Source organism: Littorina saxatilis, linkage group LG4, assembly GCF_037325665.1.
Source record: "Littorina saxatilis isolate snail1 linkage group LG4, US_GU_Lsax_2.0, whole genome shotgun sequence".
Lineage (NCBI taxonomy): Eukaryota > Metazoa > Mollusca > Gastropoda > Littorinimorpha > Littorinidae > Littorina > Littorina saxatilis.
The window spans coordinates 36,292,267-36,320,046 of record NC_090248.1 but is presented as its reverse complement, the minus strand read 5'-3'; the positions used below and the strand labels follow the sequence as shown (position 1 = coordinate 36,320,046).

The window sequence follows — 27,780 nt, the reverse complement described above, 5'->3', positions numbered from 1 at the left end:
CCCTCTGGGTGTAGTTCGTGGGGATTTGGTCACAGGAGCCGACATCGGCTAAAACGTGGCTGGTGGTGTGCGCTTCGCCATTTAAATCAATGAGACCTCTTCATATGTATGGTCGTAGATTTATGGCCCCATAAAATATGGCTGTACAGCATTTTCAAAGCTCCAGAGCTCCTTCTTGAGATCCCATGAGTTTACATCAGTTTATCAGATACCTTTTTTTTTGGGGGGGGGGGGGGGGGGGGGGAAGGAGGGGTGATACGCTTTCAGGCAATTTTTTGAGAATGTTTTTTTTTTATCTCATGCCTGGTGAGAAATTAATGACAGAAGGGGAGTCTGTGAGTGGGGGAATGTCGCATAAGGGACGGTCTAGCACTCCACAGAGCTTCCAAAACCTGGCACAAGCCTCATCCTGGATGAGTTAATCCTCGCTCTGAGGGACTAGCAGTTTGTTTGGCTAAGGCGCTCTGTTAATGTTGAGAAGAGAGGTGGGAGTAAAGGGGTATTGAGCGTATGTAGTATGATCCTCATTACTCTTTGAATTCGTGTGCGTGAGTTTGCTCCAAGTTATTCAAACAAAGCACAATGGCCATGTGAGATAATGTTGGTGATGTCTCTGTGTGTCAGATCATGACGGAGAAGTGCCACAAGATCCACACAGTGTCTTTCCTGGGCTCCCCACTGCTGACCGACGAGTCCTTCAAACACCTGGCCCAGCTTCGACAACTCAGGGTCATCAAGGTCGACGGTGAGTTACTTCGCCATAAGCCACACTTACAATATGGATCTTAATCCACTCTTGTGAGAAGCATCAATCAAACAACTTCCATACCTTAGCTACAGCTATTAATTAACTTACCTTGCCGTGTGAATACAGTGGAACCTTCACTTTCAGACTTCCAAAAATCAGGTCTTAAAAAGGAGGGAGTCTTAAATTGGGGGTAAATTTACAGAGGTTATGAACAAAAAGTCTAAGAAAACAGGGTCTTTAGATGGAGAAAGTCTTAAATTGGGGGGGGGGGGGGGGTCTTAAAAGGGGGGTTCCCTGTCTGAGCGATCGAGAAGAAGAAGAAGAAAAGGGGGGTTCCGTTACCCAAACTCTGAGTTGAGCATGTAAAACGTCTGGAAACTATGCTCATGTCTATATGATTGGTACCGTGCAATTCTCATCTTGATGTCATCACCTGTTTGTACCTGACAGGTAATCACCGCATCTCTGACCTTAGCATGAAGATGGTGGGTAAACTGTGCCCTGATCTGCACCATGTCTACATGGCCGACTGTCAAAGGCTGACGGATTCCACCATGAAAGCGTTTGCAGGCTGCAAAGATCTGACTGTGCTGAACATAGCTGACTGTGTCAGGTAGACTTTCTACATGCATTATACTGCTTTTAGAAACTCCTGTTTGGTTTGGTGATGTTGATTAATACAAAGTTTGAAGTAAAGTAAATATTTGGGTTGTTTATGTTTACATAGGTGTCATTAATAAAATTATTTCAGAAAATAAGTCTCCACTCTGTACAGAAAGCAGCCAGGCAGTTGGTTTTTACATTTAGTCAAGTTTTGACTAAATGTTTTAACATAGAGGGGGAATCGAGACGAGGGTCGTGGTGTCTGTGTGTCTGTGTGTGTGCGTGTGTGTGTGTAGAGCGATTCAGAGTAAACTACTGGACCGATCTTTATGAAATTTGACATGAGAGTTCCTGGGTATGATATCCCCGGACATTTTTTTCATTTTTTTGATAAAAGACTTTGATGACGTCATATTCGGCTTTTTGTAAAAGTTGAGGAGGCACTGTCACACCCTCATTTTTCAATCAAATTGATTGAAATTTTGGCCACGCAATCTTCGACGAAGGCCGGACTTCGGTATTGCATTTCAGCTTGGTGGCTTAAAAATTAATTAATGACTTTGGTCATTAAAAATCTGAAAATTGTAAAAAAAATAAAAAAATTTAAAACGATCCAAATTTACGTTCATCTTATTCTTCATCATTTTCTGATTCCAAAAACATATAAATATGTTATATTTGGATTAAAAACAAGCTCTGAAAATTAAAAATATAAAAATTATGATCAAAATTAAATTTTCGAAATCAATTTAAAAACACTTTCATCTTATTCCTTGTCGGTTCCTGATTCCAAAAACATATAGATATGATATGTTTGGATTAAAAACACGCTCAGAAAGTTAAAACGAAGAGAGGTACAGAAAAGCGTGCTATCCTTCTCAGCGCAACTACTACCCCGCTCTTCTTGTCAATTTCACTGCCTTTGCCACGAGCGGTGGACTGACGATGCTACAAGTATACGGTCTTGCTGAAAAAATTGCATTGCGTTCAGTTTCATTCTGTGAGTTCGACAGCTTGACTAAATGTTGTATTTTCGCCTTACGCAACTTGTTTGTTTGTGTCCTAGCATAAGAATGCTCCCATTATAAAGCCTGGACAGATCTATGATGAATTAATGGGCGTTTTCTGGATCGGCTTTAACCGGCAATAGGGATGAACAACTAACTGCATATATGTTATGCAGTGTGCGCTCAATATGATACCCTTTTTTTTTTAATATGGACTTCGGAGCCACACTTTGCCACCAATTGCTTGCTGATCTCTGGAAGTGTTGCCTAAGCACATGTGTTTTCCTAAACTCATGTCACCTCAAGCCTAACCCACGTGACCTTGATCAAAACACATTGTAAGCAATTACCACGGGACAGTGATCATTCTCGCAACGAATCATGAACTCCGATGGACTCGTGAACTCTGATTTTTGAAAGAAAGGGGTATCCTATTTAGCGCACACTGCGTAACATACACATCAGAGTTAGTTGTTCGCCCTGATAGCAGGTTAAAGCCGATCAGCAGTGTGGTACTCAATTCGCCTTATTTTAAAAAGCTTGACTCCGTAAAAGTAGCTCTTATTCCGTTATTTCCGAACATTGAGATGGGTTATATGGAAATAAGTGCATCTTTCAGAGTGAAAGAATATGTAAGACTCTGTTTAAACAAATGTATTGCATTTTGATGACAGGATAAGTGATGCAGGAGTGCGCCATTTGGTGGACGGCCCGTGTTCGGCCAAGCTGCGAGAACTGAACCTCACCAACTGCATCCGTGTGGGCGACATGGCCATGGTCAACATCCACAAGAGGTCAGTCTCACTGTTACTATAAGTGTATATTACTGAATGTATTGATTGAACATTAAATTTCTCTTCTTTGAGCAATGTGACGTCAGAGGCTGTCTAAAACTCACAAATAGGTGGCTGGCCTAGATCTGTGTCAAATGTCATATTTTGGTCAAAAATATTAATAATGTATGTTACCAGTGTTTGTGACTGTATATTACCAGTGTTTGTGCTGGCCATTTTCAAATTCGTATTTCTTTACAAGTGTAAATAACATTAGTCCCTCTGATGAGAGGACTCCTCATCAAAGCCATTTCTCCTGCTGTATATATACTTGATTAAGATATCCCATCATGAGACATCGGCAACTTCAATGTAGGAACATTTTGGGCTGGTTCAAGAGGTATCGTTTCAACACAGATGCCAACGTATAACATTGGCCTTTAACAAATCTGACTGATTTGGATGTTTCAGGTGTCACAACCTGACCTACCTGAACGTCAACTACTGCGAGCACATCAGCGCTGCAGGCATAGAGTTGTTGGGACAAACACACAGCCTTGTCTCCCTTGACATTTCCGGCTGTAACTGTGGCGACCAAGGATTGTCGGCGCTCGGCAACAACACACGTCTGCGTGACGTCTGCCTCTCGGAGTGTACCAACATCACCGACCTTGGTCTGCAGAAGTTTGCTCAGCAGTGCCATGAAATTCAGCGTCTGGACCTGTCTCATTGCATGGTAGGGTGGCAACTAAAATTTGCATTATTCCATAACCGAAAAAGTTTAGGCTGTCTTTGATTGAGCTCGAAGTTGACTTTGCGAAGTCATTTTCCAATAATTCATTGCCCAAGCTTCCTGCAGCCAGCTTTGGGAAGTTAATGGCAGACTTTATAGTCGGTTGTTAGCTGTCATGATCTTCATTGATGTGACCATTATCATTATTGTTGTCATCGTCAGAATCTTTGCAGGTACATATGGGTCCTTCCACAAAGCTGTGTACCACAAGAGGGTTATGACTTTAGAGTAAGATTTCGGAATGTTTTTCTTGCTTCTCGAATAATATAAGGATATCAACAGACTGCAAATTGACCAAAGAGATAACGATAAGAAAATCAAGAAGATCGCTATGTTGGTTAGTGTTTTATATGAAAGCAAACACAGAAAATGACATCATAATGGCGTTTTTTTTTGTGACAATGCTTACATCTTGTTTTTAAGTATCCGTGTGGCTGCCAATAAAATGCGACCATGAACCCCCCGATATACATCTTCGTTGTCTTTTGTGCTAGTGTTACATATGCACTTAGCTGTTTTCCTCTACATATGTTTACAGTGTGCATTTGGATCGTTAAGAAATAACGGTTGCCTACGTAACATTTGGTTTCCAAAACCAACCGCGAACTACGTGAACATGTCTATAACTTCTGCACGCACGAATATGCGACTGTGTGTATTATCAGGCACAACTGATGTGTAGTGAACGTGTTAAAATGTGCGCCGTGTCCATTTGATCCGATTTGAATGTGATTTTGCCTTTCGCGTGTCGCCACTAAGCTTCGTTTCTATTTGTTCTGGTGAAGCTGGATCGTTAAAAATGATATTTGTCACTTATCAACGCATCAAACTTGGTGTTTCTTTCGCATGTAATGTTCTTCAACATCGCCGAAAGGTTTTTCCATAAAAAAAAAAATCCATTCATTTTTGGAACGCAGCAGACGTGGAGCGTTTTATGAGTCGTTTCCAATGAGGGACGAATGTTACGTAGGCAACCTTTTGCGACTCTTCGCTCTTAAAGTTAATTTTTTTTAAAAGTTCGACATTTCAATGTTTTATTTTGTGATAGACGTGCTCGGTGTGTCTTTGTCAAGTCTTAGGCTATTCTTTGTAGTCTAGTCCTGTTCAAGTTGTAAGAGTTTAGGTAAAAAACCGTTGAATTTTCATCAAAACTGGAACAAACTCGACTATATTTTCTTTCGAAAAACGATAAATCGAAGAAAATCAGATTAAATGCTGTTGCGAAATAGAGAGAAAGAAATTCTGCGTTTGTGAAGCTGATTTCCTTGTTAGTTGGGATACAAAAAAGAGCAGTTCCTTCAAACTGCCTGGTGATACTTAGCGTATATATCCAGAAAGATTTGACTGGGCGAACCAAGCAGCCAAATTTAGCATCGGATATCAAATTAATTTCACTAGCTTACAGCATTTACCCTCCCCAACTCCTTAAAGAGCATTCTTTGTTAGAAATTGTGCGATTGTTCTTGCCAATCACACTTAGATTTATGGTATAGGATGAATAATGTCTCTGACAGGACCACTAAGAACGGATTGAATTATCGATCAAATATAACAAGAAGGCGCAATTGGTCAACTAGCTCTAAACAGTTGCCCATGTTGTTTATAATCTTTGCCATGTAGCTTTGAAATTAGCAGTTCATTGTTTTGGACATATACGCTGTGAAAACCCATACATTACATTGACTTTTTCGAAGCATGATTACAAAAATATGGTCGCAAAAATGAAGCGAATTAGCAGAAAAATAAAGTTTTTGAGGTAAAAATAATTGTGTCTGTTGGGTGGATAGTTTGTGTTTCTGAGTTATTCCATTATTCAGATATAACACAATACAATACCAACGTGTTTAAGAAAGGAACACTGTGTGTCCGACGTATCTCGAAGACACTGCAAATCATTAATAATCAAAATCGTTTAGTGTCTTGATCTGCCTTGTGTTAAAAACAACGCACCTAAATCTAACCGAATTTCGAGTCGCATCAATGACGACGTCACCAAAACCAAAAGAATTCCATTCATAACACAGTCATTCACAAGCCGGTTGATGACGCCAAGTCACGGACCAATGGAATCGTCACAGCACATGCTGACGTCAAGTGCGACGCGGCGCGAACATTTGCGATTTGTCGGCTGCTCCGTCATCCTGCTCAAGAGGAGAAACCGCAACAGTGTACATCTTGTTGCTACATGTTGACTCAATGTTATTTATTGACTCACACGAATGGATTTGTTTGTTACTTCACACAGACGATGTTTGTTTGTTGGTTGACACAACCAAAAAAATACGTTTTTGTTACCTATAACTAGTTCAATTTGTTTTTCCTGACTGCATTTTGTTCGGAATAAGCTCTAAATGTGAAGCAAATAAAACTTGTTACTATATACTATGGCTTTTTGTTATCTGTTTTGTGTGTTTGGATCCCATGTTACGTTAAACATGTGTGATGTTACACAACTTTCTGACCACCCCTCGTATCCAAAAAGCATAAACGTATCTTTTGTTTGGCATGGCAACGTGACATATGTCTATATCTTTTACATAAACCGTAAAAACAACCTATTCAGACACTTTCAATTTTCACGAAGCATGTCACGCTTTTGGTACACAGCTTTGTGGAAGGACCCCTATATCAACATTTATCATCGTGATCATCATCTTCATTTATTTGATGCTACAACCAAAGATGAATACAATGAGAAAAGTGAATAGTGAAAAATAACAGCCAATTTTGTGATACAGCCTTCACCTACAAGCTATGCAGCTTTCATGAAAGCAAAGATTTTAACATCATTGGGCATACATTTCGGATTTTGCTCTAGGGCAGCCGCCCCTGTGAGTTTACTCTTTGAAACTGAACGGTAGTGTTTTGTTTGTTTCAGCAACTGACAGATGGAGCCATCAAGAATCTGGCTTTCTGTTGTCGTATGCTGACCGTGTTGAACCTGGCTGGATGTAAACTGGTATGTATCTTGAGAGGCAGCAGAGATTTTTATTTCACCTGATTTTTCAATAACAGAACAAACGTTTACCTGTCTTACAATTTCCTTCATGACTGGCATAGCCTCTGTTGGAAGCATAGTGTCAATTTAATTTCTGCAAATAAGGTTGATGTTCATGAAATCAGCTAGCTTGAACAGCTTGTAGCTTCAACACACACACACACACACACACACACACACACACACACACACACACACACACACACACACACACACACACACACAGAGTTAATAAAATCGGTTTGCTTTTAACAGTACGGTGTGAAAGAAGTTGCACATCTCAGTTTGTGATGGGTAGACTCTGTTTTGCCATGTTTTGGGGAACTGATGCGGTATGAAATTCCAGTGTGTTTCATATAACTAACAAAAGGGTGTTTCTTTGTGCAGGTAACTGACCTGAGCATCCAGTACCTGTCAGGTGTGTGTCACTACCTGACTGCTCTCGACATCAGTGGCTGTACACTCATCACGTGAGTCTGGTTTTCTGCACCGCTTCATTTCTAACGAAATCAGTCACCTTTATTAATACCTAATGCATGGATGTCTGTATTTGAAGTTTCAGAGTATATGTTTCATAATGTTCAGAGAATATTTTCTCTTTTAAGGACTTTAGATGACAATTGCAGATATGTTTGCTGCAAACACAATATTTATATAACAATGCAAATGATATGTCGAGACGTAACGTCAGTTTCTTCTCATTTGTCTTCTTCTTCTTCTTGCGTTCGCCGTCACACCATCAGTTTAGTCTGCGAGACGAATGACGTCGTGGCTTCCAGGTCTTGTCTGCTCCCATAGAGTTTGGTGCGGAGAGGGACTGATGCTGGCCACACTTTGTCTCTGATCGGTTTGAGTTGGGGGCATGTCATTAAGACATGTTCTGGAGTCTGGTCTTCCAGACCACAGGGACAGGTTGGTGATGGGGTCAGCTTCAGCTTCCTGAACATGTGGGCGTTGAGGCGACAGTGACCAGTTCGTAGTCGCATGATCACTACTTGCTGCCATCGTTCTAGGAGATGATATGCGTCTCTCGTGGATTGTGGTCGCATTGCTGCCTTCACGAGGGTTTTCTTTTCAGCGAAGCTGACTGGGTTGTCTGGTTGTTCCTCCCTGGCTCCGAGTTTGGCGAGCTCATCAGCTGTTTCATTGCCTGGAATTCCGCAGTGTGCTGGAACCCATTGCAGGACTACTCGTCGAGTCTTGGCAAGCTCCTGGAGTTTCTCCATCAGACGAGGAAGTTTGTTTCCTGCAAGGGCTTCCAAGGCAGACAGTGCATCGGAGAGGAATACAACTTGGGGGCATTCGCTTTCCGAGTCATGAATCATGGAGGCTGCTTGCATGATGGCCTGAACTTCTGCTGCATAGTTTGAGCAGTACTTTCCTGTTGGTATCCCTGCTGTGGAAGTGTGCCCCTCAGGAGATCTGACAAGTACACCTGCTCCTCCATTGGCCACGGCGTTTGTTGCTGAACCGTCTGTATACGCGTGGATCCAGGCGTCTTCAGGGTACCGTTCAGCAATCATGGCGAGTGTTAGGGTGCGCCTGGCAGTGTCGTTCTGGGAATCTCTTGAGGTAACGTAGGGGACTGTGGTGGAGATGTGAAGATTCTTGTAGTCTTCATTCCATGGCTGCGGCAGATCTGAGAAGCTGATTGGTAGTGCTGATGGAGGTACAGAGGCTTGGTGCTCTCTGGCAAGTCTCTTGCTTTCATGTAAGAAGCTGCTGCGCTTGAGGCGGTTCTTTGTCAGGTTATCCATCCTCTTCTTCATCGGATGTGCAGGCAGGCACTTGAATTTCTCTGTCTGAACCATGACCTTGGCGTCTCTTCTCTGACTGAGGGGTTGAATGGCAGCAACTTCTTCCATGGCCTTTATTGGTGTGGATCTCATCGATCCAGTAATGATCCTGAGGGCTTGGTTTTGGACCCTGTCCAGTGTCTGCTGGTGGGTCTTCGCTGCTGTAGACCAAGCTGTGGAGCCATACTCAAGATGGGGCCTGACTGCTCCCTGGTAGACTCGCTTGAGTATCTCTTCGTTTGCTCCCCAGCTGGTTCCGGCTAGCTTCCGCATGATGGCAAGCTTGCGCCTGGCCTTTGCTTCAGCATTGTGGATGTGGGGTTTCCAGGTCTGTTTCTTGTCAAAAGTGACACCAAGATATGTTGCCTCGTCATCACTTCTCAGGGGTGTGTCACCAAGCTTGATGGTTCCGGTCTTTTGTTTTGAGGATAGGGTGAAGAGTGTTGTGGAGGACTTTTCCTTGTTGATGGCAACACACCATTCATCTGCCCATGCCGCCAGCCGGTCAGCAGCCAGTTGCATCCTGTAAGTGGCAGTTGTGGCGTATTCCTCCTTGCACCACATCACCAAATCATCAGCATATAATGCAGCGTGGATACCTTTGGGAAGAATTTGTACAAGGTCGTTGATGAAGACCAAGAAGAGTGTAGGAGAGAGGACTCCTCCTTGTGGGACACCATGTCGCAGTAGTATTTTCTTGCCGACTCGACCGTTGACTGAGATTCTTGCTCTGCGGTTGTGAAGATAGGATCTGATCCATCGCAGCATGTTGCTTGCGATTCCACATCTCTGCAGTTTCACGAGGAGACCATCAGTCCAGACCTTGTCAAAGGCTTTCTGTAGATCAATCCAGGTGGCGAAGAGGACCTTCTGTTCCTGGAATGCATCTTCTATTTCTTGGGAGAGATAGGTTGCCTGGTCTTCTGTGCTGTGAAACTGTCTGAAGCCTGCCTGTTCAGGAGCCAGGATGTTCTCAGTCTCTAGGTACCAAAGCAGGCGCTGGTTGACCATCCTCTCTAGGGTCTTCACAGTGCAGCTGGTCAGGCTGATTGGTCTGTAACTAGCAGGCTTCTTCTTGTCCTTTCCTTTCTTATGGATAGGAATCATGATGGCCTCTCGCCAAACTTGTGCCAGTTTGCCTGTGTCCCAGCTGAGATTGAAGACCTCCAGTAGTTTCAGGACAGCTGTGTTGCCTAGGTGCTTCAGCATCTCGTTCGTGATCCCATCTGGCCCTGGGGATTTCCTGGTTTTTAGTTTCCTCAAGGCAATTTGTAGCTCATGAAGAGTGAGGGGTTGCTTCATGGGTTCCACATCTGTGTGGTGTTGTGGCCGCTCTCTCTGTTCTCTTCTTGCTTCTCTTTGTTGGACAGGGCTGACAGGTACATTGCTCTCGTCTGCATAGTTGTCAGCAAGACGGTTAGCTGCTCGTCTCCCTGTCAGCATCTCTCCGTTCTCTTCCAGTGTCACATTCTGGCTTCTGTTTTCTTCATCATTGAGCTGTCCTACGACTCTCCACAGCTTCGTTCCGTCTCTCTCAAGATTCAGCGCAGCGGTTTTTTCTCTCCAGCTTTTGCGTCTGGCCTGGATCTTTGCCTTGAGAAATTCAGCCTTTGTCTGCTGGAGCCGTAGGTGGTTCTCATCTGATGGGCTACTTTCTGCTGCCTGTCTGGCAGATTCCATCTCATCCTGCAGTTCTTGTAGCTGGTTGGTCCAGTATGGCTTGTACTCTTTGCGAGCACCTCGTGGGATAGACTCGTGGGCTGCTTGCAGGATGCAGGCGTTCAGGTCTCTGACAACGTTACTGATGTCTCTACCTTGGACATGGAGGTCCTTGGTAAGAGTGCTTGTTCGGTGTCTGAAAAGACTCCATTTAGCCTTCTTGTAGTTCCAGCGAGGGTGGACAGGGTAGTTCATGGTGTTCCTGTTGATGGAGAGGAACACTGGCCTGTGGTCACTTCCTCCTAACTGCTCTCCCACCTCCCTGGTGACGTCTCGGTGGACATCTTCGGTGCAGAGAGCAAGATCTGGAGTGGAGGTAGTGCGCCATCGTCTGGAGTAGAAGGTTGGGGTATCATTTGGGGAGTTTATGAGGATGAGATGGTGTTCATCTTGCCAGTCTTCCACTTCTTCACCCCGGCGATCCATCTGACTGTAACCCCAACTCTGGGAGTGAGAGTTGAAATCCCCTACTGCGAGAAAGCTCGAGTCTGGGACTTCGATGGTGTCAAGGGATAGTGGACGGTCGTTGGGGCAGTAAAAGTTCAGGATCTGCAACTCTGTGTCATTCAGTTTGGCCCGAATCATCTGGTACTCTGCTCCCTCCATGTGGACGGCTGTTTCCCAGGCTTGGATGTTGTTCCTAACTAGTGTCAGGACTCCGCCTTTGCGTCTGTCAGCTCTGTCCTGTCTGAAGCACTGGTAGCCTCTGACCTTGAAGGTTTTTCCCATCTGCAGGTGGGTTTCTTGAATGCAGCAGACGTTGATGCTCCTTTCATGCAAGATATGTTCTAGCTCTGTCTTCTTGTTCATGACTCCTTCTGCATTCCAATGCATCACCATAAAAGATTGACGCTTCTTGGATGTTGAAGTGGTTGTTGTGCTACCAGTCGCATTCCTCCTCCGTCCCCTGGCGCAGCAAGACGGACGAGAGGGACCTCCAGTAGCTGAGGTTGGGCTCCTTTGAGGCTTGGAGCCCGGCGCTGCCTCACCCCGGAGGGACCTCAGTGGGCGAGCGCCATGAGTGTCGCTTCTATCTGATGGTGTCATGGTTGGCGTTGATGCGTGGTACCATGGTTTATTAGAGTGCGCCGTGCAGCCCAGTACCTCCGTCTTCAGCACTCGAGGTTTCTGTCGGGGTTGCCTCACCCTTAGCTCATGGCCCGTACGTCCTACCCTGAGAGCACAGGGGGGAGGATTTGCCGGGATCCCACCCGGAGCTAGGGTTTTAATGCGCCCATAGTCGCATTAGATGAGTCCCGTCGAAGGGCGATGGAGCATTTCGAAGAGAGTAGCAGTGCCGCCTGCTTCCCCACTCCACCCTGGTAGGAAACACCGCCAGTTTGGTCCGCGGCCGCAAGCGGCTGGTCTTCATATCTGAAGTCCGTTCCCCTATCCGCCACCCGGGGACGCGCTGGGTTGGGGGTGGTCGCCCCACTGAAAGTCCCACATTGCGTTAAAGAAGTTCAGCCTGTCCCAGTTCTCATTTGTGAAACTTTACATTACACGCCAGTCACTAGCCTGAGGGTGTGTCTTAAACATGTGTACAGGAACCTTGTGATGTTTGCCTGAGTAAAGCAAGGGTACTCACTCTTTCACAACCCATATAAACCCGACAGAGTTATTTCCGGAATTCGTCAGTTAGCCTGAAGACAACACTACCCATATGCTTTCCATGTATTCTCGCTTTTACATGTGAAGAAAATGCAATCTCTGGATGCAACAAAAGGAAGACAGTGTCTGAATGACAACAACCTATGGCTATTATGTTAAAATTTTTTATTATGAGCAGTGTTTGATTTTAAGTGCTTAAAAGTCACATAATTATTTCGTGTGACCACAGAGACAAGGCTCTGAAGTACCTGCGAAAAGGCTGTAAGAAGCTGCGATCTCTCACCATGCTTTACTGCAAAGGAATAAGCAAGTGAGTTAGTCTCCAAATTTGTTTGATAAAAGAGTCAAGTGGTTTGATAACATGTACCATTTCATGAAGAGAACGGACATGGCATAAACAATGCAGACATACTCAAACTTTGCCTATATGTTCTCTCTCTTACTCTCTCGTGTACACACACACACACACACACATGCACACATGCACACACACACATGCACACACACAATCATGCAAGCACACACACAAACTCTCACTCTCTCACACACAAATACACACACACACACACTCATGTGTGCACACACACACACAAGCACACACACAAACTCTCACTCTCTCACACACACACACACACACACACACACACACATGCACACACACACATGCACACACACACACAATCTGCAGATCTTGGGATCACTCTACATCAAATGTACCAAAAAGTTTTTGGCAGGTTGCTGCAGATCAAGAATAAAAACAATTTTTGTATTTTCTTTATCCACCCAATGTACCTTGTTTATCAGCTGTATAATTATTATGTACATCATTTTTTTTTTTTTTTAATTCTTGTGATGTGAATATCTAATTTGTTAACAATTGATTGTTTTCAGACATGCTGCCCAGAAGATTACAAGAAATGTGGAAATGGTGGACTACAACTTCGACGATGTACCTGGCTACTATGGATATTGAACGCTTGAGACGGTCACAATGGACAAGTGCATATGTGTACAGAGGAACCCCTTTTAAGACCTCCACAAGTCTGAGAAAATCAGGTCTTAAAAAGGAGGGAGTCTTAAAATGGGGGTAAATTTACAGAGGTTCTGAACAGAAAGTCTGAGAAAACGGGGTCTTAAAAAGAAGGGAGTCTTACATTGGGGGTCTTAAAAGGGGGGTTCCACTGTACTTGCAAACATAAGATCAAGTACGCACAGAAAAGATCCTGTAATCCAAGTCAGAGTTTGCTGGGTTACAAAAACAGGAAAATACCAAGCATGCATCCTCAAAAGTTGGCGTATGGCTGCCTAAGTGGCGGGGTAAAAAAGGCCATACGCGTAAAAACCCACCTGTACAAAAACAAGAGTGTACATGGCAATTTCAGCCCAGGATTGCAGAAGAAGAAGAGAAGAAGATTGCTTTAAAACTAGGTGACATGTGAAACTGTTGTGTATTTTTGAAGCAGATATTTGTCTAGTTTGACTGTAATTTTGAAATAGTGTGATGAGATAAAGAGCGAGAGGGGCAGAGTGAGCGAGAGAGAGTGTGTGTGTTTGTGTGGTGTTCATGACATGGGTTGTCTCATTGCACTTTCACAGAAAATTAATTCATGTTGGTGTGTGGTTAAACATATTGCATGCAAACAATATGTTGTGTATGTTCCCTGCTGATTCGCATGCTTTTACAGCAGATATGTGCCTCTTCACCAAAGATGCATTCTCTTCTTATTAAATCAAGTTTACACTGATTCCAAAGCATTCAAATGTGTGTTACAATGTTATTGCTGGTGTTTTTTTAAAAGATTTTTATTTTATTTTCAAAGTGCCAAATTGAGAATGTGTGTGTGTGGGGGGGGGGGGGGGGGGAGTGCTGCATTCATACATGATATACTGTATAAAGAGGTCATAGAATTTCTATAAAAATGTCTTTAATCAAATTATTTTGAATCCTGTGTATGTTTCACTACTGATAGAAGTGTGTGCGATGGGCGTAGGGGGTGTTGGTAGTGGGAGGGCCAGTATGGGTGGGGATAGTAACAGTTCTTTTCTTGTGACAGGTGTTCACACCATGGCTCATGTACTACTTGTAAGCATTATGTTGTACAGTGGAACCCCCCTTTTAAGACTCCCCAATTTAAGACTTCCTCCCTTTAAGACCCTGTTTTCTAAGACCTTCTGTTCGTATCCTCTGCAAAATTACCCCCATTTTAAGACTCCCACCTTTTTGGCTCACGAAGTGTAGCCTATGCGATCGTAACTTTGTCTGTCTGTGCGTGCGTATGTGCGTTCGTGCGTGCGTGTGTATGTCTGTGGTAGAAACTTTAACATTTCGTCATTTGAAGACGTCACATTATGGCGTAAGAGGGTTAGACGTCACGCGAAGGAATGTCTCGGTCATTGTTATTTTGAGCTGGCCGAGACAAGTTGGCAGTCGTGTCTGTATAAGTAGGCTACATGCAGACAGACAGATCTAGATCTAGTGTCTCGCTTTCTTGCACAGTGTCACCTATGCTTACTGTGTGTGTGTGTGTGTGTGTGTGTGTGTGTATGTGTGACGGAGTGATTGAGTTTGTGTTACTGTTTGTCGATTTCTCACGTGAGCCTTGAAAGCTTCGCCTCTTGTTGAGACCTGATTTTCTCAGATTTTTGGAGGTCTTAAAAGGGGGGTTCCACTGTATTTCTTTCAGTATTACTAAAAGTATTGTATTACATGTTCTTTTAGTTTCACCGTCCAAGCATTGTATTGCTGAAATGTATTACGTACACATGTAATATGTAATGTATTACTTTCAGTTTCACCGTCCAAGCATTGTACTGCTAAAATGTTTTATAATGTAGACGTGTTTTACAAGCATGTGTACTTCTGTTATTTATTTGATGGGTTTAGTGGTGTAAACCATTGCTTTGTTTAGAAGCAAATAAAACAAAGAACAAAAGTGGTATAACAGACTTTTACTTTGTTATTTCATTGTTTGCATTTTATCTTCTTCAGCAAAGAATATTTAGTGTATTAACATATGATAATAGCATAAATATATATACATATTCGTGGAGGTAGTAGTTATTGTATTGCTACACTTGAAAACAAAGAAGTCACCTTCATAGGCAGTAATGAAAATCTTTTCATTTCATTTCATACTTTATCATTCCATTGCTGGAAAAGTTGAGTCCCTTCCTCCCAGAGGAAAGCTAGCAGCAACAAGAGTCGCGCTACTCAGATGTGGGCATTTCTTAGGTGCAATCAGCCACCTACACTTCTGGCAGAATGGCTGAGGTCCTTTACATACCATAGCAGTGATATGGGGATGGGACATGGATACTGTCTTTGGAGTCATCATAAGTTGACACTTGTCCGTCCGGGCCTGGATTTGATATGGGGATGGGACATGGATACTCATTACTGTCTTTTGAGTCATCACAAGTTGACACTTGTCCGTCCCGGCCTGAATTTGACCCTGTGATCTGAGGATTACAAGTGCAACGCTCTACCAACTTGGCTACCAGACCTCACAAGTATTCAACAACGCTCTACCAACTTGGCTACCAGACCTCACAAGTATTCAACAACGCTCTACCAACTTGGCTACCAGACCTCACAAGTATTCAACAACGCTCTACCAACTTGGCTACCAGACCTCACAAGTATTCAACAACGCTCTACCAACTTGGCTACCAGACCTCACAAGTATTCAACAACGCTCTACCAACTTGGCTATCAGACCTCACAAGTATTCAACAACGCTCTACCAACTTGGCTACCAGACCTCACAAGTATTCAACAACGCTCTACCAACTTGGCTACCAGACCTCACAAGTATTCAACAACGCTCTACCAACTTGGCTACCAGACCTCACAAGTATTCAACAACGCTCTACCAACTTGGCTATCAGACCTCACAAGTATTCAACAACGCTCTACCAACTTGGCTACCAGACCTCACAAGTATTCAACAACGCTCTACCAACTTGGCTACCAGACCTCACAAGTATTCAACAACGCTCTACCAACTTGGCTACCAGACCTCACAAGTATTCAACAACGCTCTACCAACTTGGCTACCAGACCTCACAAGTATTCAACAACGCTCTACCAACTTGGCTACCAGACCTCACAAGTATTCAACAACGCTCTACCAACTTGGCTACCAGACCTCACAAGTATTCAACAACGCTCTACCAACTTGGCTACCAGACCTCACAAGTATTCAACAACGCTCTACCAACTTGGCTACCAGACCTCACAAGTATTCAACAACGCTCTACCAACTTGGCTACCAGACCTCACAAGTATTCAAAAACGCTCTACCAACTTGGCTACCAGACCTCACAAGTATTCAACAACGCTCTACCAACTTGGCTACCAGACCTCACAAGTATTCCACAACGCTCTACCAACTTGGCTACCAGACCTCACAAGTATTCCACAACGCTCTACCAACTTGGCTACCAGACCTCACAAGTATTCAACAACGCTCTACCAACTTGGCTACCAGACCTCACAAGTATTCAACAACGCTCTACCAACTTGGCTACCAGACCTCACAAGTATTCAACAACGCTCTACCAACTTGGCTACCAGACCTCACAAGTATTCAACAACGCTCTACCAACTTGGCTACCAGACCTCACAAGTATTCAACAACGCTCTACCAACTTGGCTACCAGACCTCACAAGTATTCAACAACGCTCTACCAACTTGGCTACCAGACCTCACAAGTATTCAACAACGCTCTACCAACTTGGCTACCAGACCTCACAAGTATTCAACAACGCTCTACCAACTTGGCTACCAAACCTCACAAGTATTCAACAACGTTTTAAGCAGATAAGATTGCTGATGCACAAGATTGCATCGTAACAATAACAACACAATAACTTAAGTTCACTTTTCTGAAACAATAATGTGGCTTCAAAGCGGATATGCCATAGATCTGTAAGTATGCAACAAAGACAAACAATTGTACAGAACAGGAAAAGGCACATCTACAACTACAATGCCATTAACACATTTAAAACAAAACAAAAACAGGTTGAAAGGTTAATCAAGAAACTAATGATAATGTAAACAAGTCATTGTAATATTACCTCACACACGCAAACACACACTCATACATACACAGATGCATATACGTGTACTGTCTTTTGCACACAAACAGTGAAACACACATACTCGCTCTCTACATGCTAGCTTATCCAGTACATGTATTCTATTTTCTGAATGAGTACAGGCATAGCAGTACCCCAGGTACACCGAAACCCCTCTTTTAAATCTTAAAAAATTTAGGTCTTAGCAGGGGGGGGGGGGGGGGTGTGTGTGTCTTGAAATTGTTCAGTTTACAGAGGTTATGAACAGCAAATCTGAGTCTTCAATCGGGAGGTCTTCTTCTTCTTCTTCTGCGTTCGTGGGCTGAAACTCCCACGTACACTCGTGTTTTTTGCACCAGTGGAATTTTACGTGTATGACCGTTTTTTACCCCGCCATTTAGGCAGCCATACGCCGTTTTCGGAGGAAGCATGCTGGGGACGAACTCACGCTGACAGCGGCCAACTGGATACAAATCCAGCGCGCTACCGACTGAGCTACATCCCCGCCCCGGGAGGTCTTAAAAGGGGGGTTCCACATTATTTCAAAAGGTCATATCTTTTGCAAACTCTATTAACTGTTCACATGACAATTGACATGTTTTATTAAAAGGATCAGAAAGTTTTCCTTTTTTTTCCCCCTTCAAATCTATATATATATACGACTAGTGTCTGTGTGTCTGTGTGTCTGTGTGTCTGTGTGTCTGTCTGTGCGCGATGCACGGCCAAAGTTCTCGATGGATCTGCTTCAAATTTGGTGGGCTTATTCAGAGAGACCCCGGACACAAACTCATCGATGAGATATTTCAACACGTGCTCTCAGCGCGCAGCGCTGAACCGATTTTGGTTCCACCTCAGCTATTTTGGTTCCACCTCAGCTACCCGGGCCCCCATACCGACACACCATAGCCGCTACACCACATCACAACGCCAAAGTTCTCGGTGGATCGTTTTCAAATTTGGACACCGTATTCAGCTACACCCCGGACACAATATCATCGATGAGATATTTCAACACGTGCTCTCAGCGCGCAGCGCTGAACTGATTTGGGTTTTTGTGTTCATTTCACCATTATAAGTAACTCTTCCTTATCTTCTCCAGTGTTTGGCGTTTATCTCCCTTCCTTCGTGTGGCTTTCCCGTTTGTAACTTACTATTACTATTTTTAGAATGTCACTGCGCTGTCCACTGCGCTGTCCACAACGCTTCCCTTGCACCCGTAAGTTGTTCTTACTGTCAAAGTGAAAAGGTCGAATCAATTTATAGCCACGCGAAAAATACACTCTCACCTATCTCTATATATTTATAGATACAGATATGCATATATATATACGGCTTCTCTGTGTGTGTGTGTGTTTGTGTGTGTGTGTGGGCAAAAACCTGTGTATTGTAGAGTTCTGTTTGTGATGTGGTCTAGCGGCTATTGTCTGTCTGTATGTTCTGGCATGTGAGAAGCCACAGCAGATAATATAGGGCTAAGAAATAAGCTCTAAAATTCTCAATCCCGTTTGACAGGACTTCGCCTTCAAAGGTGATTGTGGTGAACCGCCACGCAGTCTGTCTCTGTCTCGCGCCGTTCACCTCAAATTCCCGTTTCTGAGTAACTATTTTTAGAATGTCACTGCGCTGTCCAGAACGCTTCCCTTGCACCCGTAAGTTGTTCTTACTGTCAAAGTGAAAAGGTCGAATCAATTTATAGCCACGCGAAAAATACACTCTCACCTATCTCTATATATTTATAGAATATAGATATACATATATATATATACGGCTTCTCTGTGTGTGTGTTTGTGTGTGTGTGTGTGTGGGCAAAAACCTGTGGATTGTAGAGTTCTGTTTGTGATGGGGTCTAGCGGCTTTTGTCTGTCTGTATGTTCAGGCATTTGAGAAACCACAACAGATAATAATTATAGGGCTAAGAAATAAGCTCTAAAATTCTCAATCCCGTTTGACAGGACTTCGCCTGCAGAGGTGATTGTGATGAACCGCCACGCTGTCTGTCTCTGTCTCGCGATTCACCCCGGCGAAGCCGGGTATTCCTCTAGTATGCGATATGCACACTGAAAATGCCTTGCAAATGGTAGAATGGATCTCATGTCTGTGGTATTATTTGTTCTTTTGCTGTAATGTAAGAACAAAATGTGCAGCAATGATTCATTAGCTTTGTGCTTCCTGAAGCAGTCTACTTTTCTTCATCATAAAGCACTTGCAAGGCTAAGTACCCGTTCCCACCACTCTCAAAATGGAGCATCCCTCACCAGTTAAGCCAATGAGGTTGAATTCCTTCTACCTCTCATAGGTGATCCTACGATGAGTTTTCCTGCGATGAGCGATACTACGCAATCCTTATGCATAACACTGTTGTTGGCAGTCAAATGTCTATTTGTGCCTTTATTGTTAACCAAGCATTTTCCATTATGTACACAAACTGCATAGCATTACATAATATGAATAGAAATGTCTTGGATTTTATGCAACCAATTACTACGCCAATGGAGAGTTTGACCAAGACAAACAACCAGAAAACCTTAGCAACCTACAGGAACGCATGCAGTACTTAGGCATGGGAATTGTCCGCCGAAAGGCAAATTTCCGCCAATTTTTTTTTTTGTTCCGCCGAAAAAATAAATGGGGGAGGCAAAAATGGTTCTAAAAGCTGAATTTAATGGCAAACTTGGAGCTTAGATGACACCAAATTGCACCATTTGGGTTCTTTGGAGAAAACAAATTCCGGGGGGCATGCCCCCGAACCCCCCTGCCATTACTTACAAATGTTCAGCCTTTTTTACTTTTTTCAATTCCCATGCCTGAGTACTGCACTGGGCATGTGATGGAACGGCCAAGCAGAGCAAACACAGCTTTATACAGATTATGTCAACATATTTGTGCATTCTATACACCTGCCCACACGCCATTCGCGGGTAGAAAAAGTATCGGGAGAGATCAAAATCCTTGTCCCACCCCCCACCCCCCCCTGGTGCCCTCAGAATCTGTCATATGCCATTTAAAAAAGGGCCTTCTAAATCACCAGAGTACATGCCGCCAATGATATACTTCCCCGTTCATTCTCGGGTTCGAGGAACCAGCCATCTTCATCATCATCATTACACCAGTAAAGCTACAGAGCTGAGCCTATTTGAAAACAAGAGCGCAAAAAAAATCTGATGCTAGTGAGGCAGAGAAAGCTGCGTGGTAGCACTCGCCAACAAGTTGATGGCAGAAAAATCTGCTTCGGTTACAGTCTGTACTTGACCGGTTTCCGTGGTAACAGTCACATCTTGAGCATTGTCAACCAGAGTGACGTGATAAACTTCTGCAGAGGAAGAATCATCAACACCAAGCATGAGCTTTCTGAGAATAGTCTGAGCTGATGAATCGGCAGTGGCGGCGGTAGTAGCAATGTCAGTAGAGACGGTTTGTCCACTAGTCGTAACCGTGTCTGGAATGAGCAGGGTCTGGATTTGGGCGCCATGGAAACCAGGTAGGTTCTGCTGATCCAGGATGACTTGCACCTGCTCTATCACCTGCTGGGTGGATACCTGTGGAGTATATAAGAATGAGAATCAGTCTCAAGTACAGGAAAACAGGTGTGATGTTAGAATGTAAATAATGTTTGTTTTACAACTGTTGTATGGGGTTACTGAACGCTATACCCTGGGATTGTATTTCTCTGAATTTTTTTCCAGGTCAAAAAGTAACCCCCCCCCCCAACTACTTCCCTGGTAAAGACAAAACAACGCACCCATCTCTCTTCTTCTCGCTCTTTTTGCATATTTGTCTATTGTTTTATATTTTCTCTTTTGTCTCGTTTTCCCCCTCCTTTCTTTACACATACCCACCCACATTCCCACACAAACGCACAGAGGCAATGCTGCTACACAACAGTACGCAGCAATTAACATGTTAACGATACCTGTAGTGGAGTCCGGGTACAACGAATCTCGAGGGAGATACATTTTAGTTCGTTATATCAGTAATTCGCTGTAGAGTTTTCAACCCTAAATGGCCTCAAGACAAGTTTTCCCACTCACCTTCAAATGATCGTCCCATCGATCTTTCCTTGGAGAGTACAATCTCTGCATGTTTTCAACAGCTTCATAATATAATCCATAGAGAGGCATAGTTCAAATGTTCACTTTACTGTAATTTTAGAAGTAAAATTAAAAAGGTCGTGTAAAAGCATGTACCGTATTTTCCCGGTCATAAGGCGCGACTTTTTTCCTCGAGTGTATTTTGTATCAAAATACAAAAAAATCAAAGAGACCGCCTGAGTACCAGTCAAACAACTTGTGATAATGCATGTTTCAGCTACTAGGTACTACCCTGGCCATGTTTCCTCTCAAGACATCAAAGAGACCGCCCCATAGGTTAAACTCGGTCACTGACCCCGGTGCAGGAAGTGTTTCCTCTCTCAGATATGACAGGGGAACCACCTCTCATAGCTAAAACTGGGTCATTGACCCCTGGGAAGAAGGTCAGTGTCAAGGCATCACAATGGACCTGCCTTTGATCTCTCGGCACACACAGAGCACACATATTTCCACTCTGTATTCTTCCTTTGATGTGCGGCTTATTTTCATTCTTCGACCGTTTGTTACCGGTATACTTTTACTTGTGTTTGTGTATTTTTGTCTTTGGAGAGAATTATTGACATCAGTTCGTTGTAGCCTTGTGACTTTTAGAGACAAAACGGCTCTGGGGCGATGAAAACGTGTTTGTTATAAGAGGGGTTCGTTATGCAAATGAGTTCAAAAGGTTCGTTGTAGCCGGAAAGTAACAAGTAAGAAATCGAAGGCTGTCTGCCGCGAAATCAATGGCAGTTCGTTAAAAGCGGGATTTCGTTATACCCAGGTTCGTTATAGCTGGACACCACTGTAGTTTGCAAATTTCACTCTGTGTCCCTGTCTAGCATGATTTGTGTTCAAGTCCATACAAACATTTGTATTTCTCTTACTGTCACTGTATGTATACATGTTCACACTATTTATTTGTCCATAGCTGTGATAAGGGGCAATTAACAAGTGTTCATTATCATTATTATAACCCCAGACAGATACCACTACACAACTCACATCATGTCCCACTTCCACATGTATCTGCTGTGGGGGTTGTTCAACCTCCGTTATTTTGTGTTTGTTGACATGACGATGGCATGACGCAAAGTCATGAAAAGACAAGCCGCAGATGACACATTTGTACGGCCGACGTCCCAGATGTGTGTTCTGATGCTCGCGCAAGTAGTGCTGGCGTGTGAACGTTTCTGGGCACTTGTCGCATGCGAACGGTCGTTCACCTGTGTGTTTCAGTTCATGTCGCTCCATGTCACCTGAGAAAACGAGCGATATTATAAACATATGTGCTCCCATGGGGTCGCCTTCACGTGGCGGGAGCGTTTAAACAGAGTTACCCCACCCCTTTACTTCTCTTCTTTTGTCTTATTTCTGCCTTACCAGTCCTTTCACCTATATTTCCTTCCAAGAAAACTCTCCCTACTATTCCCTGCAGTTTTCCAATTCTTTTCTTGTTGTCTTATTTCTACCTGACTAGATCCATCACCTTTATTTCACTTACCAAAAGTCTTCTTTTCCACATCCTTATTTCTCTGCACCCCGCATGTCGTAAGAGGCGACTAACGGATTCTGTTTCTCCTTTTACCCTTGTTAAGTGGTTCTTGTATAGAATATAGTCAATGTTTGTAAAGATTTTAGTCAAGCAGTATGTAAGAAATGTTTAGTCCTTTGTACTGGAAACTTGCATTCTCCCAGTAAGGTCATATATTGTACTACGTTGCAAGCCCCTGGAGCAATTTTTTGATTAGTGCTTTTGTGAACAAGAAACACTTAACAAGTGGCTCTATCCCATCTCCCCCCTTTCCCCTATCCCATCTCCCCCCTTTCCCTCGTCGCGATATAACCTTCGTGGTTGAAAACGACGTTAAACACCAAATAAAGAAAGAAAGATAAACATATGTGACCCTCCACCACAGAATGAGTCGCATGTCACCTTTGCAGGATTTTCATATTAGTACATTTTCCTAAAGACTTTTTTATGCTCTATCCAGTGGTGAAAACCGTTTTAGAAACGAGCAAAAACTGTTTGAGTTATAAGCCTGTGACTAAGGTGACCCTCACACTGTTACCAGACACTCACCGGACTTATATTAAGCCTAGCGCAGAACCGCGCGAGGTGACATGCGACTCATTTCGTGGTGGCGGGTCACATATGTGCAGAGGGATTAAAGAACATTATGAAAATAGAAACCACATGCAATAATGAATAAAATGATATAGACTACCCAATTTTTTCACAGTAAAGATAATGTTCGTACTTGTGTGTTTATTTGTAAAACACCAGTCCAGTTAAGATTAAAAGCTGGTTTTTGTGTTGAAGAATGAGTAACATACAAGCTTTTGTTCATTTGCTTGTTTTCTCTCCATAGTGTCAGGAGACTAGTTCCACATAAACCTGTCTTACTTTTGTTTTTGTACAAGGTACTACCGGTCACTGGGGCGCAGTGGTCAAATTTGAGAAAAAGGTTGCACCTCATATGATAGTCAAAATAGGAAAATCATTATTTTTTTGGTGAACACCCAGAAGTTAGTTAATTATTCCCACACTCACTTTTGGTGTAGAAACGCTTGGTGCAATGCTTGCACGGAAAAGCCATGTTCTTTGCATGACGACGCATGTGAACACGCAGCTGGCAACCTTGGCGGAACGCTTTACCACACAGTTCACACAGGTGGCTTTTGCGGCCAGTGTGACGGTCCATGTGTGTCTTCAGCGTTCCTGTCTGGAAGAAGCGCATTTGGCAGATGTCGCACCTAATAAGACAGAGATGAGAGCCACATTAAATTTAAAGTGAGAAAAAATTAAATAAAACACATCTTTCATGTCCATAAAAGTTAAATGTGTGAGGTCGATTCGCGACCACAAACTTTTCAACCATCACATGATTATAACCCAACCTTGATTCTCTTCATAATAAATCTCATGTCCCATTGAATCTTGTTAGGGCTGCTTCCTGCTAAGCTCCAAGCTCATATGTCATCAAGTTTATTATCTCCATGGCACCTTGCTTCCCATCATTTTACAATCTTTTGACCACCCCAATCATGCAACATCAATATAATCATTTTCCCCCACTTTTTCAAGCGAAATCAATATTCACATTATAACATTTGTCTGTGTTTACCTTTCATCATGGACAATAAACAACGAAAAATGTATAATCAACGGAATTAATTTATACTGACTGATGTTTTCCTTGTTCAGGTGGGTTTGCATGCAGTGGACAGTTCACATTTCTGCTGTACTTACCCATAAGGCCTCTCTCCAGTGTGGCTCCTCGTGTGAATCTTGAGGGATTTTTTCTCTGTGAATTTCTTGTTGCACTCCGTGCAGGTGAAAGCTTTGAGCCCAACATGGGTGGCCTTGTGTCGCTCACGGTTGCCTTTGGTGGTGAACGTCTTGTTGCACACTGGGCAGGAGAACGGGCGATCTCCTGTGTGGACCCGCATGTGCACTGTTAGAAAAAGAATTATAGAAAATCAGTGTGAGAGATTTTAAACTTTACTTGAACATGCTATGGCAGTCAAAGTTACAGTAGAACCCCCCCCCCGCTGAATTTAAGAATCCCCTAGGGCCCTATTAAGACCTCTATTTTTCAAATCTTTTGTCCTTAAACTCTGTAAAATTACCCCCATTTTAAGACCGGCTTTTCTCAGACATTTTGAGGTCTTAATCAGGGGTTCCACTGTACTAATTTCTCAAATTATTAGAAAGCCCTGCAATAATAGAACTCTCTGATTGAAAGGACACTTTCCTTTACCCACTGGACTATCAGCCGCATCAAAAAAAGTCCCTTTACAGTTATGTTTATGTGTCGGAACACACTCTTGGCCCTCTCTTTCAATGTAATAACTAATACTCTTTTTTCACCTGAACTATACTGAATGGGATCTGGAAACCCTGAACAGTTGATTTGTAGTTGTACAATCCTTCAATTGATAATGATTTGGGTCACCATTTCAGATCTGTCCGGGCTTTAAAACTGCCATGATTAGTACCTGCCATGGAGGAGGCTGACATGAGTTCCACACCACACACAGTGCATGTTCTCTGCTGGGCCTTCTCCTCCTCTGTCTGCATTTTCACATAGAGATCCTGCGTATCTTGCACAACTGGCTCTGTACCGGACTCAGCATCTCCCTCCTCCTCCTCCCCCTCTTCCTTCATGGCTTCCTCTTCCTCCTCCTTCTCTTCATCCTCCTGCTTGGTCTTGTCAAAGTAGCAAAACAGCTTGTCTCTGTTTGGAGCGCTTCGTCTTTCCGATCGGCGCACTTTGGCTGCAGAGGGTGCTGTTTCTTTCGCATCTTTGTTTTTTTTCTCTTCCAGCTCCAAAGCTGTGATGATGGACTGCAGACCATTCTGTGTTCTGTCCTCTTCTTTGGTCATAATATCTTCATGATTTAGTGCACCATTTCCCGAAAAGTTCTGGGCAGGTATTTTCTGATCAACTGTGGTGTCTTCAACCTCTGCAGTGGTTGAACTCGAAGTCAACTGCCCAGGGTGGGATAATGTAGTGGTACTTTTGGGAGGTCGTCCACGTTTGCGTGTTTTCGTCGGATGTCCTTGGTGCAAAGAAGCGGCATCAGTGCTGTGTGCAGGAATCTGCAAGTTTAAGGTCACTACCTTGACGTCATCTGTTTCATTGTCGTCAGTTGTGCTGTTTGTTCCTGTAGCTTGCGTTGCTGTCTCAGAAGACTGGGTTGCGACCAATTCCTTTGGGACAGACACAAAATCAACGTGGGGAACATTATCTTCTCCTCTTGAAGTTTTCATAACAACCTCCTGCTTTACTAGAGACGTGTTTTCTGTAGTGTGGCTGTTTTCTTCACAACCATGATCGATGCTACTGGCAGATTGAAAACCCGCAGGCCACTGTGCAGAGACTGCGTGCTGTTGTTCTTTGTTGGAGGTGTTGTCATCCCACATGTTTGATTTCTCCTTTGGGTCTGAGCTGCCTGTACTACACACTGTACCATCTACAGCCACAGGTGTACTCTTCTCTACCGGAGAAACGGACAAATCTTGATTGGGTAAAGAAACCTTAATGTTTGCCTCAGCGAAGTCATTCTGTTTTCCAGCATTGCTTTGAGCTGTTTTCGCTACTACTGTGCCATTCCGTGAATCATGTTTGATCTTTATGGCAGCACTGCTCTCAATCCGCCACACATGCTGCTCTCTCTGCGAAAGTGACTGTGAGCCAAAGACACGCGGCCTTCCCCTTCCCCTCGGACGTCCTCTAGATGTTCCACCGGTCTTTGTTGGCTTCACAAGGATTGGACCTCGCCCACCTACGGCCGCTTTGACAGCCACGGAGATGACCTGCCAGTACGTCCACAGGTCTTCTCGTTGCGTCTCCGGAATCTGGGGCAAGAGATTGATGGCCTCTTCAACCTGCCATCAAAATGAAAATGAATAAATACAATTTAAAAACGGAGTAAAAAAATCAATTTGTTGTTACATACTGCATGTGTATCAATATCATTCAAGATCGATTTGCAGCACACAAAAAATAACAAATGAAATTTTTAATATTACAAATATTTATGCGTTCAGTCCAGAACAGACAGCTGTTGTTTTTCAGAAAGATGCAAAGTCTTCCCAGAAACTTCCCTTCAGGCACTTATTTAGAATAATATGGATAGATATGTTTTACAAACACATATAGTGACACACACGTACACTGAATTGCTCGAGTGCTTAATTGCATACCAGGAATAAAAGGGTGAAACTGAAAGCGTGCATACCATTTCAGCAATACCACTGCGTAATCCCCCTCCCCGCCCACCAACACACACAAACAAACACCCATGAGCAACAGGCAGACATCTCAGGCTTGATGTTACTCTGAGTCTGACCACAGGCGGAAGGTATCGTCCACTGGACAACTACTATCACAGAAAGTAGTCTTTCTGTGATAGTAGTAGTCCAGTGGACGATACCTTCCGCCTGTGGTCTGACTGAAGTGTAATGCTCCATGAAGCTCTGTGCCCAGCTCCCTAGTAGTAGTTAAACTTAACGATCCTCTCATCAATTAACAAAGGGTTCAGACTGTCACATGCATTCGATCGCTAGTTTAGACTGCAAACCAAACTAACTTTTTGAAGAAGTAGCATGGGATAAAACCGAAAGTAAAGTGATCGATTAGTTTGCATTGGATCGTTTCGATCACAAAAAGAAGTTTTCCCAAATATTCCTGCTTTACTCTTCTCTGACTACGAATACAGACCTTTGACTTAAAGTCATTGATCAAGTCTTCTGCGCTTCTCTCCATCGTTCACTGAGGAACACGCACCGCAAAACTGTAAACAATTTACTTGTGTTGACTTATTCTAAGTAAAATAACTTTGCCTCTTTATCCATTAGTTCTGAGTTGGACAAGAAGACGGAAACTTTACGGACTTTACTGCAAGAGAACTAATCGGGGAGGCAACCTCTCTGAGTGGTTCTCAGTCAAAATTATCAATCATCGTATTTTGGTTCAGTACGCGTGGATTATGGTTAAAATAATTCAAATATAGCATATAATATTAACATTATTTTCCTGATAAGATAAGGTGAACTTTGAGGAGAAATTAGACACT

At 43.4% G+C, this 27,780-nt stretch overlaps 2 protein-coding genes across 6 annotated transcripts in view; one reads left to right on the top strand and one right to left on the bottom strand.

The window, feature by feature from the left end:
- The window catches only part of LOC138964629 (F-box and leucine-rich repeat protein 13-like), a 48,504-nt gene extending 33,510 nt beyond the window's left edge, over positions 1–14,994 (top strand). For all 5 annotated transcript variants that reach the window (XM_070336637.1, XM_070336633.1, XM_070336636.1 and 2 more), the window contains 8 exons: positions 625–745; positions 1,199–1,361; positions 3,033–3,152; positions 3,603–3,867; positions 6,803–6,883; positions 7,310–7,392; positions 12,278–12,358; positions 12,940–14,994. In XM_070336637.1, the coding sequence (XP_070192738.1) occupies positions 625–745; positions 1,199–1,361; positions 3,033–3,152; positions 3,603–3,867; positions 6,803–6,883; positions 7,310–7,392; positions 12,278–12,358; positions 12,940–13,021 (996 nt within the window). In that variant the 3' untranslated portion in view covers positions 13,022–14,994. The remainder of the gene's footprint in view (positions 1–624; positions 746–1,198; positions 1,362–3,032; positions 3,153–3,602; positions 3,868–6,802; positions 6,884–7,309; positions 7,393–12,277; positions 12,359–12,939) is intronic.
- A 3,707-nt stretch (positions 14,995–18,701) lies between these two features.
- Positions 18,702–27,772, bottom strand: LOC138964626 (uncharacterized). The gene is made up of 6 exons (XM_070336630.1): positions 27,426–27,772; positions 25,198–26,590; positions 24,449–24,653; positions 23,750–23,952; positions 22,201–22,454; positions 18,702–20,667 (listed from the first exon to the last, which is right to left on the bottom strand). Exons 1-6 carry the CDS (start codon positions 27,468–27,470, stop codon positions 20,296–20,298), a joined length of 2,472 nt encoding a protein of 823 aa, XP_070192731.1. The 5' UTR covers positions 27,471–27,772; the 3' UTR covers positions 18,702–20,295.
- Between the last annotated feature and the right edge of the window lie 8 nt (positions 27,773–27,780).